This window comes from Oncorhynchus gorbuscha, linkage group LG06 (genome assembly GCF_021184085.1).
Source record: "Oncorhynchus gorbuscha isolate QuinsamMale2020 ecotype Even-year linkage group LG06, OgorEven_v1.0, whole genome shotgun sequence".
In the NCBI taxonomy this organism is placed as follows: domain Eukaryota; kingdom Metazoa; phylum Chordata; class Actinopteri; order Salmoniformes; family Salmonidae; genus Oncorhynchus; species Oncorhynchus gorbuscha.
This window is the reverse complement of record NC_060178.1, coordinates 30,538,708-30,557,181: the sequence shown is the minus strand read 5'-3', so window position 1 is coordinate 30,557,181 and position 18,474 is coordinate 30,538,708. Positions and strand designations below refer to the sequence as shown.

General features: G+C 45.3%; 1 protein-coding gene across 1 annotated transcript in view; it reads left to right on the top strand.

The window, feature by feature from the left end:
* Positions 1–18,474, top strand: part of suco (SUN domain containing ossification factor) — a 67,148-nt gene that overhangs the window by 39,544 nt on the left and 9,130 nt on the right. The window contains 16 exon segments of the mRNA XM_046352913.1: positions 29–384; positions 1,181–1,393; positions 1,735–1,912; positions 2,394–2,502; positions 4,398–4,522; positions 4,637–4,704; positions 5,019–5,126; positions 5,271–5,376; positions 7,495–7,515; positions 8,679–8,734; positions 12,358–12,449; positions 12,548–12,613; positions 13,309–13,389; positions 17,015–17,105; positions 17,191–17,944; positions 17,946–18,466. Coding sequence (XP_046208869.1) covers positions 29–384; positions 1,181–1,393; positions 1,735–1,912; positions 2,394–2,502; positions 4,398–4,522; positions 4,637–4,704; positions 5,019–5,126; positions 5,271–5,376; positions 7,495–7,515; positions 8,679–8,734; positions 12,358–12,449; positions 12,548–12,613; positions 13,309–13,389; positions 17,015–17,105; positions 17,191–17,944; positions 17,946–18,466 — 2,945 coding nt within the window.

The following is an 18,474-nucleotide window of genomic DNA, read 5'->3' as shown; positions in this document are numbered from 1 at the left end:
ACACACACGTGCAATGAGAATTGAATAGGTGTGTGTTTTCCAGACTGTGAATCAGAAGGAGCCTGTGGTGGTCTGGTCAGCCCCAGAACCACACCTGGATCCTGAACCCCCTGCTGCTGCTGAGCCTCACTCACACAACACACACATCCACACAGACCCAGAGCCCGATACACAACCCAATCCCCTCCAGAACCAGGCACCCTCATCCCCCTCCATCCCACCGCTCAGCGACGACCCAACCCAGGGACAGGCCTCCACAGACCACACAGGCCCAGTCGAGACCCCCAGTGATGCACCGGCAGAACCCAGCCCAGCCCCCTCTACAGAAGACCCCCAACACACACCTACCTCTACCTCTTACATCCCTGCTCCAGCCCCATCCAGGTAAGATGAGAACTGTGTATTGTACGCATGATGTGTACGAGACGTTATGTCTGTTTATACAGCAGAATTATGTGTCCAAGACCATTTTTGTCCTTGGGCTCAATAAAGTATTTATTGTAAGAGGCATCATTCAGTCTACCACTGTGATAGATCCAGTTATCTAACTGGTCTTCCCTTTCAGCTGCATTCGTTGTTTTTTTTGTTTTACATTTTTACTTCACATTTTTCGTATGTTGCTATTTTTCTTATTGACTTGACTTTTTTCCCCGCCTCAATCTTGGGGGCCCCCGCTGCCCCTTTCTATACACCGTTTACGGCTGTAAACCTGCAGTTAACTTTGTGCACTGGTTCCTTCGTCAATAAACTCATCTGAACCTGGACTAAAACTTGGACTGGACTTGGTGGGAATAAGTGGAAATGTTGGTTGTCTGCTAAACTGGACCTTTGGACAGATGGGGATTGCCAGACCTGATCAGATCTGGTGTCATTGGATCCTTGGATGGTTCTGCCACGGGGTTTACTGGCTAGTTTAGCGCTCTTTGTCGGACCTACTCAAAATGGCTGCCGAGATGTGGACACTTGCCTTTTACAATGAACATTTGACTCACCACAGCCTGGACTGGAGGAGGCTTACCATTCCGAAGACGCACCCCACCCCCTCCAACCTCATCCCCTTTTCTCTCTCTCCCCCATCCCTCTCTTTCTCCTTCTCTCCTCCCCACCCCATCTGTCCTTTCTCCCTCTTCCTCCCTCCTAGGGGCTCTTCCATAAATGGCATGTCCTTTCTTTCCCTCAGTTCAATAGAGGTTGCCAGATCTCATCCCGCGGTAGAGGATTCCCCTGTAGAAGTTGCCAGTGCTGAAGCCGATCCCTCTTTAGAGGTTGCCAGTGCTGGATCTAATTCCTCTCTAGAGGGCAATGTTTTCGCTGATTTCTCTGGCTCTCAGTGTGGGATGATTCCCCACAACCTGGCAACCCAAACCCCTCCTTTTGGCAGCCCGCCCACGAGGTGAGTACAGAGTTTGAATTGAACCAATCAGAAAGCAGAAACAGGTAAACAACCATGCAGGTAACCAATCGGATGCCAGACACTCCTCTCCGCTAAACTCAACGACCGGTGGCCTTGTTCTCCTTTATTCATCTTTTATTTTGTTTTCTTTTTTGCTTCTTTTCTGCTGTGTTTTTCATTACGGACAAACACACTGTTGATGGCATGGAACATGAATGGAAGGAATGTTATTGAAAGAAAATATTTTGTTTGCGTGCATCCAGACTGTGCATTAAATGTTGTTTTTCTCCCTTCATCCCCCTCCCTCTCTGTCTTTCTCTCTCCCTCTCCTCTTTCCATAGTGGTGATGATGACTCTGTAGAGAGCCAGTCAGAACAGGGTCACAGTCAGGATGCTCCAGGTTCTGATGCTGATGTCCAGGTGTCTCTCAGCCCAGAAGACCCAGACCAAGGCCTACCAGAGCTGGACCAGGGGGGAAACACATCCCACAGGCACCAAGACACAGACCAAGACCAGCAGGTGAGAGGGAGTCCCACAACCTAGTCCCCATGCTGGTAATGTTATAGAGAATTGATTGTTATTTCTGCCACTGACTGTAAGTGTAATGAGGAGTGTAGGGGTTTGCGTGTGAACATTGAGGACTGAGGCTACACATGGCTTGGCTGCCAGTCCTCGGAGTTGTTTCATTAATGTTTAATTCAATTAATGAACCCTCTGCCTTTCTCTTACTGTAGGGAGGGATGGGGGGGGAAGGGGGAGTGGATGTGAGAGAGAATGAGGGAAGCCCTGTCCAAGCCAGTATTGGTGCAGAGCTGGTCTGTTTTCCAACCGGATTGGCTGCAGACAGACACAGCTCAACTGGATTGGCTTTGTGTGTAAGAGGCTTTGTTGACTGTTCTGGGGTCTTTATAAAGGAATAATGTATATCAATTACAGCTCACTGTGTGTGTGTCTGTGTATAACATGTCTGTGTAACATGTGTGTCTCTATACCTGACAAGGCAGTGGATGCCAGTGGTAAGGAGACTGACCCCTCAGTGCCCAGTAAGGAAGACATCCCAACATTCGACGAGTGGAAGAAACAAGTCATGGAGGTGGAGAAGGAGAAGAGTAAGAAACACACACAGGGACATGTTTCCCTCATTAACATCGTATTCAGGAGAAGCTCAGTGACCGTGAAGAAGGGATGATGTTTCGATACAGTAATTTGTCAGACAAACTAGTGCAGAGGCCTTGCATGGACATCTCTGTCCTCCTTTCCAAGTCCCTCCTCCCCTTCCCTATCTCGCTTCCCTTTCTCTGTTTCTCTCCCTTGCCTTTCGTTCTTGCATCTCTTCCCTCTCTCCCTTCTCTCTCTGACTGAGGGAATTATGGGTATTGCAGCGTGTGTGTTGCGTAATCTCTCACTCTCTCCGTCCTCTTAGGCAGCACTCTTTTTCCACCATCACTTATGGCCCAGTCTACAGGAGCAGAAGGACACACACACACACACACACACACACACACACACACACACACACACACACACACACACACACACACACACACACACACACACACACACAGACATCCATGAGTTACACTCACACTTACACTCTCAAACTCAACACATGCCTTAGCACCCCACGTGCACTCACACACACACATGCTCCCAGATTACACGCATGGGCACCAACACACTGTTAGGTTATAGACAGCATGGCAGAGTGAGTTAACCCATTGTTTTATTAGCCACCGAGCTAGAAACTGGACCTTGTGTAGATCTCCTGTCCTCGACTTCACCATCAGAAGATGACAGATGGGGGAACAGACAGATGGGGGAACATTTCCTCAGTCCAGAAACGCATCCAAACAACCTTCACATTCTTGGACAGAGAGAGTGACGATGGCACATGATCCAAGACGAGTTCTGAATAGTATAATTAGTGGTTTCATCTGGAGTTTTCCTCATAAACGCAAGAAAACACTGACTGAACTGTCATGTTTACGTTGTTGATATTTGAAAAGGGTGTATTTGGTCAAATATGAATGAATGCCTCCGTTCCAGACGTCAGTCTCAAAGGGCCCCTGTGTACACAACCTGCTCTGTCCCGCGTTAATGCTCACTAGTGTGTGCGCCGGTCGTGGAGTGTGTGTGTACCTGTGCATGTAACATGCCTGCATCCTTGTTTTTCTATTTTCTGGAAGAAGAAAAAACGATGCATTTTAAGGTACTACTGTACGGTAGTACTGTATGGTGTACAACACACCGTCTCAGCCTGCACACTGATAACCAATAGCAACTATAGAGTACAGGAATCCGAGGCTACTGATTAAACAACTAGATTATAGGAATCAGACTAGGCTACTGATTAAACAACTATAGATTATAGGAATCAGACGAGGCTACTGATTAAACAACTAGATTATAGGAATCAGACGAGGCTACTGATTAAACAACTATAGATTATAGGAGTCAGACTAGGCTACTGATTAAACAACTATAGATTATAGGAATCAGACTAGGCTACTGATATAGCAACTATAGAGTACAGGAATCCGACTAGGCTACTGATATAGCGACTATAGATTATAGGAATCAGACTAGGCTACTGATTAAACAACTAGATTATAGGAATCAGACTAGGCTACTGATTAAACAACTATAGATTATAGGAGTCAGACTAGGCTACTGATTAAACAACCATAGATTATAGGAATCAGACTAGGCTGCTGATTAAACAACTAGATTATAGGAATCAGACGAGGCTACTGATTAAACAACTATAGATTATAGGAGTCAGACTAGGCTACTGATACATTATGCCTGACAGGTACTGTATGTTCTCTACATGAATGATTGTGTTCTCTACATTAAGATGACCCAGTTTTCCCGGGACTCCCTGAAAAACAGTGGCAATTGCTACTGAGTGGACCATACTAGCTAAAGAAATAAAATGAATGAGTTCCCTTAAGCGTGCTCACACAAACATCCACCTCCTAACCCCCCTTTCTCTCACTTCCAGCTCTCTCCCTCCATACCTCCTCCAGCAGCATCCCCCCTGTCAAGAAGGTGCAGCTGAACTTCAAAAACAACTATGCTTCTGTGGAGTGTGGCGCTAAGATGCTGTCAGCTAATACAGAGGCTAAGGTAACACACTCGCACGCACACACAACTTTGAAGTCTTTCGTTTGGAGGACAGGAACAGTCATTCCATTGACTCATATTTGCCATGTCATGCTCTCTCTCGTCCCCCGGTTCCAGAGTACCTCAGCTATCCTCATGGAGAATATGGACCTGTACATGCTGAATCCCTGTAGCAACAAGATTTGGTGAGACACACGCACACACCTACATTCTAATTTTCTGAACAGTTGTCTGCCCTCTCCTTTCTTTTTGATCCCCCCCGGTCCTGTCTGCTCTCTGAAGCTGCGGGGGGCCAACGTGACTCAGTGCACTGCTGTTTTCCCCAGAAGCATGCACATACACTAGTCAGCTCAGCACGTGTGACCCCAACTGCCAACCGTCTGCCCAGGCAGATGTCAAGGGTAGATGAGGATATTTGACAGAGCTGGAAGTTCTCACATTAATTTGCCTCTTCTAACTCTCTCTCTCCCCCACCTTCTCTCTCTCTGCCTCTCTCTAGGTTTGTAATAGAGCTGTGTGAGCCCATCCAGGTGAAACAGTTGGACATCGCTAACTTTGAACTCTTCTCCTCCACGCCGAAAGACTTCCTGGTCTCCATCAGTGACCGGTATGCACACACCCTGAAAAATGTGAAAGTCCCATTTCGGTTGAATGCATTCAGTTGTGCAACTGACTAGGTAGCCCCTTCCCTTTCTGGTTTTCCTCAGGACACGTCCCCGTTTGACCGCCCCTCTCCCTCCCTCTCTCTCAGGTACCCCACCAACAAGTGGGTGAAGTTGGGAACGTTCCACGCCCGTGATGAGCGCACAGTCCAGAGCTTCCCATTGGACGAACAGCTCTATGCCAAATATGTCAAGGTACACACCGACATTTATACACACACACACCTTATGTTCTTCTAACATTTATTTCCATTCAAAATCCTATTTTCCCTAATCCTTACCATAACCATAATCCTTACCATAACCTTAACACATAACCCTAATCCTTACCATAACTTTAACACATAACCCTAATCCTTACAATAACCCTAATCCTTACCATAACTTTAACACATAACCCTAATCCTAATCTTTACCATAACTTTAACACATAACCGTAATCCCTACCATAACCGTAATCCCTAATCCCTACCATAACCGTAATCCCTAATCCTTACCATAACTGTAATCCCTAATCTTTACCATAACTTTAACACATAACCGTAATCCCTAATCCTTACCATAACACATAACCGTAATCCCTAATATTTACCATAACCTTAACACATAATCCTAATCTTTACCATAACTTTAACACATAACTGTAATCCCTAATACTTACCATAACCTTAACACATAACCCTAATCCTAATATTTACCATAACCTTAACACATAACCCTAATCCTAATACTTACCATAACCTTAACACATAACCCTAATCCTAATCTTTACCATAACTTTAACACATAACCATAATACCATAACCCTAACACATAACCGTAATCCCTAATACTTACCATAACCTTAACACATAACCCTAATCCTAATCTTTACCATAACTTTAACACATAACCGTAATCCCTAATCCTTACTATAACACAACCCTAATCCTTACCATAACCCTAACACATAACATAATCCCTAAACCTAATCCTTACCATAACCTTAACATGTAACCCTAAACCTAATCCTTACCATAACCGTAATCCCTAAACCTAATCCTTACCATAACCTTAACATGTAACCCTAAACCTAATCCTTACCATAACCGTAATCCCTAAACCTAATCCTTACCCTAACCTTAACATGTGACCCTGAACCTAATCCTTACCCTAACATGTGACCCTAAACCTAATCCTTACCATAATACTTACCATAACCCTAACCCCTAAACCTAATACTTACCATAACCCTAAACCTTACCATAACCCTAAACCTTACCATAACCCTAAACCTTACCATAACCCTAAACCTTACCATAACCCTAAACCTTACCATAACCCTAACCCCTAAACCTAATACTTACCATAACCCTAACCCCTAAACCTAACCACTAACCCCTTACGCTAACTGTAATTGTAACCCTACCCTTAAACCAAAGCCCTAAGCTTAAACAGCCTTTGTCCTCATGGGGATGTGGAAATTTCTTGTTTTACTATCCTTGTGGGGACTTGGGGGATTTTAGTTCCCCACAAGGATAGAAGAACCAACCAACACACACCATTTGTATTCTATGTTCTATGCCCAGGGGGATTCCTCATGTCATCAACATGAGTCTGAATGGCTTCCTACTCATACCTCACACAACATGCTTCTGTGCGTGTGTGACTGTGTGTGAGGATGTATATTCTGAGGATGTGTTTCAGCTTCCTTTTCGACTTCTATGTGTAATAAATTTAGTAGAAATAGTATGGGGAAGTATTTACTGTATTCTAGTCATTCAACTCTACTCCCCCCCCCTCACTATCTTCTCTTATCTAACGCATTAAGTGTTATTACATTTTCATAGTTTTTCTGTAAAGTTTAAAATAACAATATTTTTCATGCGGGTGCATTTTTTTGTAATGTTTGGTTAATTGTATGGGTTTTTAAAAATATGCCACTGTTTTGTGATTTCACATAGTACTGTGTGACAAGGTCTTAGGGTTATCGATGTCTTAATTTCAATAGGAACTGAAGCTGTTATCAACCTGATGTCTGTCTAGGTTGTCTGTCTACTTTTTCCCTACTCCTCTAAAGTTACTGCTATGGATACTTATAATACCTTATTCCCTTGTAATGCTATGTGCACCTTGTATTGCTTTGTATACCTTGCCCTTGCCTTGTAGTCTCTTGTAGAGCAAGCGTTTAGTCTGTGAATACTGTGTGTTGTGTTGTCCCAAAAATAAAATGCTGAAGAAAAATGACCAGATGCTTGACTTGCTAGTGGCATGAATCAGCCTTTTTACAGATTTCTCTCACTTTTTTTCTCTCTCCTCTTCCTCTTGCATCAGATGTTCATCAAGTACATAAAGGTTGGCATTCTTCTCTTTTAGAGGTTGTAATGCACTATGATGCGTTATAGTGTACCATAACAATGGGGAGCTTTGGTGGCAGTGTACAGATGGTGTAGTGCATGACCAAGACACATTTTAAAACTAACAATAGAGCTTGGCAAATTCCACATCACCTTTTTAGATTTGATTTAGCTTAGACGTATTGGATGACTTGAATGATTTAGCTTAGACGTTTTGGATGACTAGATTTACACTAAACAAAAATATAAACGCAACATGTGAAGTGTTGGTATCGTGAGCTGAAATCAAAGGTCCCAGAAATGTTCCGGACGCTTAAAAAGCTTATTTCTCTCAAATTCTCTGCACATATTTGTTTACATCCCTGTTAGTGAGCATTTCTCCTTTGCAAAGATAATCCATCCACCTGACAGGTGTGGCATGTCAAGAAACTGATTAAATAGCATGATCATTACACAGGTACACCTTGTGCCGGTGACAATAAAAGGCCACTCTAAAATGTGCCGTTTTTGTCACACAACACAGATGTCTCAAGTTGAGGGAGTGTGCAATCGGCATGCTGACTGCAGGAATGTCCACCAGAGCTGTTGCTGGATAATTGAAAGTTAATTTCTCTACCATAAGCCTCCTCCAACGCAGTTTTAGAGAATTTGGCAGTACGTACAACTGCAGACCACGTGTATGTCATGTGGGCGAGCGGTTTGCTGATGTCAACATTGTTAACCCCATCGCCACCATGGGGCACTGTGCTATGACATACTGTAAACTACAGACAACGAACACAATTGCATTTTGTCTATGGTAATTTGAATGCATAGAAATACCTTGACGAGATCCTGAGGCCCATTGTTTTTGTAAGGAATCTTTGACCAACAGATGCATATCAGTATTCCCAGTCATGTCAAATCCAATTGAAATAAATTCAGTCAATTGAATTGATTTAAATTGACTGATTTCCTCATATGAACTGTACTCTTTGAAATTGTTGCATGTTGCGTCTATATTTTGGTTTACTATAGCTCAGACATACTGGATGACTAGAATGATTTAGCTTAGATGTACTGGATGACTAGAATGTAAGTGGGGATGGTTTGGGTGGTTTAATTACCCCGGTGTGAGTGTGTTCGATGTGGTTTAACCCTTTCGTCACCCCTCTGCTGCAGGTGGAGCTCATCTCCCACTTCGGATCAGAACACTTCTGCCCCCTCAGCCTCATCAGGTAAGAGATAGTTAAAGTCGGAAGTTCACATACACCTTAGCCAAATACAATTAAACAATTAAAGATTCCCTGTCTTCGGTCAGTTAGGATCACCACTTTATTTTAAGAATGTGAAAGGTCAGAATAATATTAATATTTCATCACATTCCCAGTGGGTCAGAAATGTACATGCACACAATTAGTGTGTGGTAGTATTTCCTTTAAATTGTTTCACTTGGTTCAAAAGTTTTGGGTAGCCTTCCACAAGCTTCTCACAATAAGTTGGGTGAATTTTGGCCCATTCCTCCTGACAGAGCTGGTGTAACTAAGTCAGATTTGTAGACATCCTTGCTCACACACGCTTTTTCAGTTCTGCCCACAAATTTTCTGTTGGATTGAGGTCGGAGATTTGGGATGGCCACTCCAATACTTTTGATTTTCCCATGATGTCAAGCAAAGAGGCACTGAGTTTGAAGGTAGGCCTTGAAATACATCCACAGGTACACCTCCAATTGACTCAATTAGCCTATCAGAAGCTTCTAAAGCCATGACATTTTCTGGAATTTTCCAAGCTGCTTAAAGGCACAGTCAACTTAGTGTATGTAATCTTCTGACCCACTGGAATTGTGATACAGTGAATTATATGTGAAATAATCTGTCTGTAAACAGTTGGAAAAATTACTTGTCATGCACAAAGTAGATGTCCTAACCGACTTGCCAAAACTATAGTTTGTTAACAAGGAATTTGACGAGTGGCTGAAAACCATCAAGTTTTCATGACTCCGACCAAAGCGCATGTAAACCTCAGACTTCAACTGTATAGAGAGAGAGACCAGGAGATAAGTCTGTCATTACATTTTTTAACAGCCAGACTTGAATAGAAGAGTAATAACAGTAATGTTTTCCTCCGGTGCTATATAATGTTGTGTTGTTTAGAAAAGGCTATGTAACACAGGAGGTTGGTGGCGCCTTAATTGGGGAGGACGGGCTCGTGGTAATGTCTGGTGCAGAAAAGGTGGAATGGTGTAAAATACACCAGCAGCCTCCCCCTCAGCAGCCTCCTGTGCTATATAATGAACACAGCAGGGAAAACGTAAATAGTCTGGATGGCCGTTTGATTAATTGTTCAGCAGTCTTATAGCTTGGGGTTAGAGGCTGTTAAGGAGCCTTTTGGACCTAGACTTGGCGCTCCGGTACCGCTTGCCGTGAGGTAGCAGAGAGAACAGTCTGACTAGGGTGGCTGGAGTCTGACCATTTTTTGGGGCTTCCTCTGACATGCCTTGCATATATGTCCTGGATGACAGGATGCTTGGCCCCAGTGATGTATTGGGCCGTACGCACTACCCTCTGTATTACCTTAGTCAGATGCAAGTAGTTGTGGTGATGCAACTGCCGGGGCGGCAGGGTAGCCTAGTGGTTAGAGTGTTGGACTAGTAACCGAAAGGTTGCAAGTTCGAATCCCCGAGCTGACAAGGTACAAATCTGTCGTTCTGCCCCTGAACAGGCAGTTAACCCACTGTTCCTAGGCCGTCATTGAAAATAAGAATTTGTTCTTAACTGACTTGCCTAGTAAAATAAAGGTTAAAATAATTTTATAAAAACTTGTCAGGATGCTCTCAATAGTGCAGCTGTAGAACTATTGGGGATCTGGAGACCCATGCCAAATATTTTCCATCTCCTGAGGGGCAAAAGTTGTTGTCGTGCTCTCTTCACGACTGTCTTGGTGTGTTTGAACCATGATAGTTTGTTGGTGATGTGGACACCAAGAAACTCTCGACACGCTCCACTACAGCCCCGTCGATGTTAATGGGGGCCTGTTCGGCCCTCCTTTTCCTGTAGTCCACGATCATCTCCTTTGTCTTGCTGCCTTCAATAGTGTTAGCTCCTAGTGGCCCCTAGTGTGCAGTGAAATCAATCAGTTATTTCAGAGAACACGGTGAGTAGATATACTGTGAGCTGAGCAGCTTTCTAGTAATGGTCTCTGTGCTCTATAGGATTTCCAGGAAATATGTGTCTCTCTGCCATGTTGGCTCTCGGCCTCTTTTTCGTTCCCGCTCTGTCGCTCCGTCTCTGACTTGGCAGCATGCTCTTGTCCATGTCTATCTGTAAGTTAAGGAGCCCAGTGTAGGAGGTTAGATGGCTGTATTACAGTAAGTCTTCCATACTCTGCTCTATATGGAGACATTCCTTCCTTAAAGCTGTGTAGGGGAGCTGGAGCTCAGCCAGAACCCAACAGAGACCCTCCTCAGATCACCCTCTCCCCTCTCTCTCTACCAGAACCCAACAGAGACCCTCCTCAGATCACCCTCTCCCCTCTCTCTCTACCAGAACCCAACAGAGACCCTCTTCAGATCACCCTCTCCCCTCTCTCTATACCAGAACCCAACAGAGACCCTCCTAAAGATCACCCTCTCCCCTCTCTCTCTACCAGAACCCAACAGAGACCCTCTTCAGATCATCCTCTCCCCTCTCTCTATACCAGAACCCAACAGAGACCCTCCTCAGATCACCCTCTCCCCTCTCTCTCTACCAGAACCCAACAGAGACCCTCCTCAGATCACCCTCTCCCCTCTCTCTCTACCAGAACCTAACAGAGACCCTCCTCAGATCACCCTCTCTCTCTACCAGAACCCAACAGAGACCCTCCTCAGATCACCCTCTCTCTCTACCAGAACCCAACAGAGACCCTCCTCAGATCACCCTCCCCCCTCTCTCTACCAGAACCCAACAGAGACCCTCCTCAGATCACCTTCTCCCCTCTCTCTCTCTACCAGAACCCAAGAGACCCTCAGATCACCCTCTCCCCTCTCTCTCTACCAGAACCCAAGAGACCCTCCTCAGATCACCCTCTCTCTCTACCAGAACCCAACAGAGACCCTGAGCTCTCAACCCACAGCCTCCCTCCCTCTTACAGAGAATATGAGGTGTGCAGGTCACTGTAAACAATGGCAGAGGAGAAGGCCGGATGTTAAAGACCCTGCAGTTGCAGTACAACAACCTTGTATAGTACAACCATTTCAACTCGGTACAGTAGCCCTTTGTCCTCTGCTGAGTTGGATGTACTAAGTTCCTCCTTACCCTCCTATCACCCACACTCCCTGCCATTCCCTACAGGGGCTGAGGCCAGGTTAGTGGACAGGTAAGGAGTAATCATTAACAAAACATTTGGGTGCGTTTAACAGGGGGTTGACTGTCAGGGGGCTGTAAAAAATCCTACTACTACAGATTTACCACCTCCTCCCACTCACTACCTTCCTCCTATGTTCGCCCTGCATCGTGCCCCCAAGGAGTGGAGAACAGGACAGGAGCTGTTAAAAGAAAACACGTTTATTTTTTGTACTTTAATTTTTTTTTAACTTGGCCAACGTTCACATCCACATAAATGCTGCTACTCTCTGTAGATAACGAAATAACTAAATGTTAACGTTTACATTATCTCAGTCGGTAAGGTTAGTAGCGTGAGATGTATAGATTAATGTACAAAAACAACACTATAGGGAACAGCATGTCATCTCAACATGTCAACTCACATGTCCATATTCGTCTAATCATAATTCCTCTCTTTTCAGCTGTATATGATACATTTAACCGTGTGTGTGTGTGTGTGTATGTCTGTGTGTCATAACCATGTGTGTGTTTTATAGGGTGTTTGGTACCAGTATGGTGGAGGAATACGAAGAGATCGCAGATTCCCAGTACCCCTCAGAGAGGCTGGAATACCTTGAAGAGGATTATGGTAAGAAGGTACACCGTGCGTGTGATACTTGGTCAGATTGTTATTATAAAAGATCATGTTTTCTCCACCTTGAAATAATCTGGTTCTTTTATCTACAGACTACCCACCTGGCTACCTCCACTCTGAGGACAAGGGTTCTAAAAATCTGCTGGGCTCTGCCACAAGTATGTACACACACACACACACCGCATCACGTTGTTCTGAGCATAGTTTCACACGGCACAGGACAGCGTAAACATGGCTAACTTGATATCGAACTGGCTCAGCATCAGTTCTCTACTGTATCTAATCACATCAGAGAATTGATCTCCAGACCTGGGTCTAAAACAGGCTCTGTATTTCTTGGAGAATGAAGAGACAAGAAGCTGCTTTCCTGGAAAACATCAAGTCCTGAATGTTTCTTCAGTTTCTGTATCCCACACGACGGCACATTGGCAAACAGAGAGCTGTGGCTGGGATACGGGTTAGGACTACTGATTTGTACATAACTCCGTTACACACACTGGAGCCCCTGTGTCTCACTGGCAGGGCACTGAGGCTGCAATCTGATTGGCTAAGATCCCCCCCCCAATAGTCATACACACAACTGGTTCAGTATTTAGAAAATAGACTGACCAATTTCTACACAACCCCCCCACACCAGTGTTTGAAAACAAGCAGAGGCTGACAAGGTCCTCTAGCCAGCCAGGCAGAGATGAGTTGGTTGGGTAAGGGTATGTGGAGTCGGTTAGGGGATTGCATGCTGTGGTAGGTGAATACCAAGAACTGTGGTTTTACAGATTCCTGTGGGGCCTTCAACTACTTTACTACCAGTGAAGAAGGTTATTCACGATTCCGTGTGTGTGTGTTCTACGTACAGATGCCATTCTCAACATGGTCAACAACATAGCAGCCAACGTTCTGGGAGGCAAGCCTGAGGATGGAGGAGCACAGCTGGAACGTATGGATCCTCCTCATTCCTCTCTTCTGTTCGCTCCTCCCCTTCTCTCTCTTCTCTCATTTCCTTCACCCCCTTCTATTCATTGCTAAGAATGTGTGTTGTGTTTGAGGTAGAGGTCGACCGATTAATGGCCGGAATGGCCGATTTTATTTGGGCCCGTTTTCATAACAATCAGTAATCTGCATTTTTTTTTACACCGATTGTGGCCGATTACATTGCACTCCACGAGGAGACTGTTATGCGAGTGCAGCAAGGAGCCAAGGTAAGGTGCTAACTAGCATTAAACATATTTTATAAAAAACAATCAATCTTAACATAATCACTAGTTAACTACACATGGTTGATGGTAATTACTAGTTTATCTAGCTTTTCCTACGTTGCATATAATTGATGCGGTGCCTGTTAATTTCTCATCGAATCACAGCCTATTTCATAAACGGGTGTTGATTTAACAAGCGTATTCTCGAAACAAGCACTGTCGTTGCACTAATGTACCTAACTGTTAAACGGCAATGCCTTTCTTTAAAATCAATACATTTACATTTAAGTCATTTAGCAGACGCTCTTATCCAGAGCGACTTACAAATTAGTGCATTCACCTTATGACATCAATACACAAGTATATATTTTTAAACCTGCATATTTAGTGAATATTGCCTGCTAACATGAATTTCTTATAACTAGGGAAATTGTCACTTCTCTTGCGTTCCGTGAAAGCAGTCAGGGTATATGCAGCAGTTTGGGCCGCCTGGCTCGTTGCGAACTGTGTGAAGACCATTTAAGACCGTAATTAATTTGCCAGAATTGTACATAATTATGACATAACATTGAAGGTTGTGCAATGTAACAGCAATATCTATACTTAGGGATGCCACCCGTTAGATAAAATACGTAACGTTTTGTTTTCTAAATGCTACTTTCCGGATTTGACCATATTAATGACCTACGGTTCTCATATGTGTGTGTTATAATTAAGTCTATGATTTGATAGAGCAGTCTGACTGAGCGGTGGTAGGCAGCAGCAGGCTCGTAAGCATTCATTCAAACAGCACTTTTGTGCGTTTGCCAGCAGCTCTTCGCTGTGCTTCAAGCATTGAGGTGTTTATGACTTCAAGCCTATCAACTCCTGAGATTAGGCTGGTGTAACCGATGTGAAATGGCTAGCTAGTTAGCGGGGTGTGCGCTAATAGCGTTTCAATCCGTGACATCACTCGCTCTGAGGCCTTGAAGTAGTTGTTCCAATTGCTCTGCAAGGGCCGGGAGCGATGGGTAACGATGCTTCGAGGGTGGCTGTTGACGATGTGTTCCTGGTTCGAGCCCAGGTAGGGGTGAGGAGAGGGACGGAAGCTATACTGTTACACTGGCAATACTAAAGTGCCTATAAGAACATCCAATAGTGAAAGGTATATGAAATACAAATGTTATAGAGAGAAATAGTCCTATAATTCCTATAATAACTACAACCTAAAACTTCTTACCTGGGAATATGTTTTCATATTTTGAGCAAGGAACTGAAACGTTAACTTTCTTACATGGCAAATATTGCACTTTTACTTTCTTCTCGAACACTTTGTTTTTGCATTATTTAAACCAAATTGAACATGTTGAATGATTTATTTGAGGCTAAATTAATTTTATTTATGTTTTAAGTTCAAATAAAAATGTTAATTCAGTTATTGTAATTGTCATTATTACAAATAATAAATACATTTTTAAAAATTGGCTGATTTAATCAGTATTGGCTTTTTTTGATCCTCCAATAATCGATATCGGCTTTGAAAAATCATAATCGGTCGACCTCTACTTTGAGGAAATGCTATGTGTTAATGTAATGAACTTACTGCGTTAACGGCCTCGCAGCGAGAGGCATGAGGTTTGCATATGTATGGAGGAAGGTTTATCTTGTGCTAACTGAAGCACTGAGCTGTCCAGGGGAAGGTCCCAGTGTGAACATTAGAGGTATTCTGTACATAATAAAGGTCTTAATTAAACCAGCATGATTTGTTGAGGGGTCAGCACTTAGCCTGCCCCTCTTTCCCTCACAGAATAGAAGCTCTGGAATTCAACTATGTTTAAGAAGAACCGATCTAGTCTTCACACACACACACGCGCGCGCACGCACGCACGCAACAAGCCCTGTTATCCTACCCAACTTTGTTCTCGTTTAGTAACCACACAGCCAGCGGCAACGTTCAAACAGAACCAACTGGCTTGTCCACACTGTTAATGACGCGCGGAGCATTTTATATCCGTGTCAAGTCATTTAAAATATGCATATCTCCTCCTTTACAGCATTGCTGCGTTTAGGTATTTGTTTAATTTGAACTTTTCCATTTTATGATGATGATCTGGACCTGTTAGTGGTAGTTTTGTGATAACTGCAATTTGATTTTAGGGATTTTTTCTAAATGTCAAAGATCCCAATTTAGTTTAAACATCACACACACACACACACACACACACACACACACACACACACACACACACACACACACACACTTACTTCCATATGGGTTGTTTGAGTAAAGATCACACACACACACACACACTTACACAAACACACACACACACACACACACACACACACACACACACACCACAGTCGACGATTAACAGAATGTTCCAAATGACATCACACCTCGGAGCAAACACAAACAGTAGATCCAGTTTTTGTTCCGCTTTCTTCCCAGCAAGTCTTGCTACTCTCGTCATTCTTTCTCTTGCCCAATCCCTTTTCCCTATTATATAAGTTTGTGCCCTCTCCTTCCCCCTTCCATCTCTCCTTCCCTTCCTGCTGGACAGTTCAGTCTAAGCCCAACTTCACCCATCTTGTTTAGATTAGGCGGTTCTGAAACTGTCATATGGTTCCGGTTTGGTGTGTGCGTCTTTGCGTTATCTGCCTGCCTGCCTGCCTGCCTGCCTGCCTGCCTGCCTGCCTGCCTGAGGCTCCAGATGTTGATTTGACTGGTGCCAGGATGTTTTCAGAGGAACAATGGAGCAGTGTTTTATAAGGCAGCAGCTGGGGAGCTGTTTCTATTAGGACTGGGGGGGGTCTATGACGCAGAACTAAATACCTCTGGTACCTCTTACCCTCAGATACTGCTGGAGTCTAAATACTATTCTAACATGGATTTACCCCCTGGTCCCAATGGCACACACACACACACACACACACACACACACACACACACACACACTTACACAGCCTTCCTATGGGCTGCATTCAGGGCAGCTGAAGTGACCAACTATGGGCTGATTGTTAAACCCTTTTTCAACCCACAGGGTCACTGAGGTTTGAGAGCAGAGTCCTAACTGGACCAGCCTGGCTGTTTCTGTTTTTGCCAAATCTCTTGTGGTCGTTACCCCAAACATAGATGTTTGGTGGTTTGTCTCTGTTCCCCATTTTTAACCCACTGAACTGGGCAACAACATAGTTGGCTAGAGCAGCAGCAGACTGGCATCAGACTATAGCTGGTCTGGGGTTAGAGAACTGAACCTTGTCATGACTAGTGATAGTTATCCTATGAAAGGAAGTTAATGTAGTAGTTGACATACATGTTCTATGTAATTGTGGTAGTTGATGACTGTATCTAAAGACTGCTGTGTGTCTGGGTATCTCTTCCAGCAAACGCATCATCAGAAGCCCAGAACCAAACCGAGGGGAATAAGGAGGTGCTGCTCACACCAACTCCTACCATCACCACACCTCCTCCAGCGTGAGTCACTCACTCACTCACTCACTCACTCACTCACTCACTCTCAACTTGCACTACGAGTCTCTAACTTCCTCCTTTCTCTCAGAGTGGAGCCAGACCACCCCGCTCCTCAGGAGGACCCCGATGTCGCCCTCTCCTCCCCGGACTCCCCCCTCTCCTCCCCAGACTCCCCCCTACCCTCCCCGGAGAATGGACAGATCGTGACTCTGGTGGTGGAGGAAGAGGAGCCCCCACAGTCCACTGTGACTCTTATGGAGGAAGATGGGGATGATGATGAGGAGAGAGAGGAACAGTGGATGAGGGAGAGCCAGCTGTACTGTCCTCTCTCCTCCGTGTCTTCTGTCTCGTGTGTGGCCACACTGCCGGAGCTGCTACGGCGCTGGTGTGACGCTTGCCTCACCAGAGAGAGACAGCGCGGTCTCCGCAAGAGGCAGCAAGACACGTACACACACACCCCCATAGACACTCCCTTACCCACACACACCACCATACAGGACCCTGTCCCCGCCGCCACACACACCCAGGAAGCCCCAACACACACAGAGCCGGTCCCTGATCCTGAGACGGCTCCCCGGGCCCAAAACGAGGTTTTATCTACTACAGACTCACACAATTACACAGCCACACACCCCGTAGACCACATCATTGTTCTGGAGCCTAGCCGGACCTCTACCCTGCCCCCCCACAGCTTCTCTCACACCCCCCTCTCCAAACCCACCCCTACCCAGGACGAAGCTCCCCGGCCCTTCAGCCAAGATGACCCCGTCCTTCCTCCAGCCCTGCAGGGAGCCCCTGGCCCAGAGGCCCAGCAGGCCAGCACCCCCAACCCTTCCCCCAGTCCCACTACCCCCTCCACCCCCAACTTCTGAGACAGCTTCTCTGGACCTACCTCCACTCTCCCTGAAGGAGGAGCCAGTCCAGCCCCTCCCCACTGCCTCCAGACCTGCAGACATCCCCCCTCCCACCGAACTCCCTGTGCCCCTCCAGCCCGACACACACGCAGAGCCACACACACCCAGGGCTGGGGTAGAAAGTGGAGACCTCAAGGGCCAAGGGGAGCAGGGCGGCGGCGACTCTCCCCAGCCAGCAGAGCACCCACTTAGGGAAGAGTCCACGGAGGACCTGTTACTTAGCGTCCCGGTTACTGCTAACGGACATTTACACCGGACAGCTACGGACTTCTACGCTGAGCTGCAGAGCACAGGGGAGTATATTGGAGGGAATGGAGGCATGAACGGAGGAGTGAACGTGCACGGCTCCAGTCAGAAGGAGAGTGTGTTCATGAGGTTGAACAACAGGATCAAAGCCCTGGAGATGAACATGTCCCTCAGCAGCAGATATCTGGAGGAACTCAGCCAGAGGTGTGTGT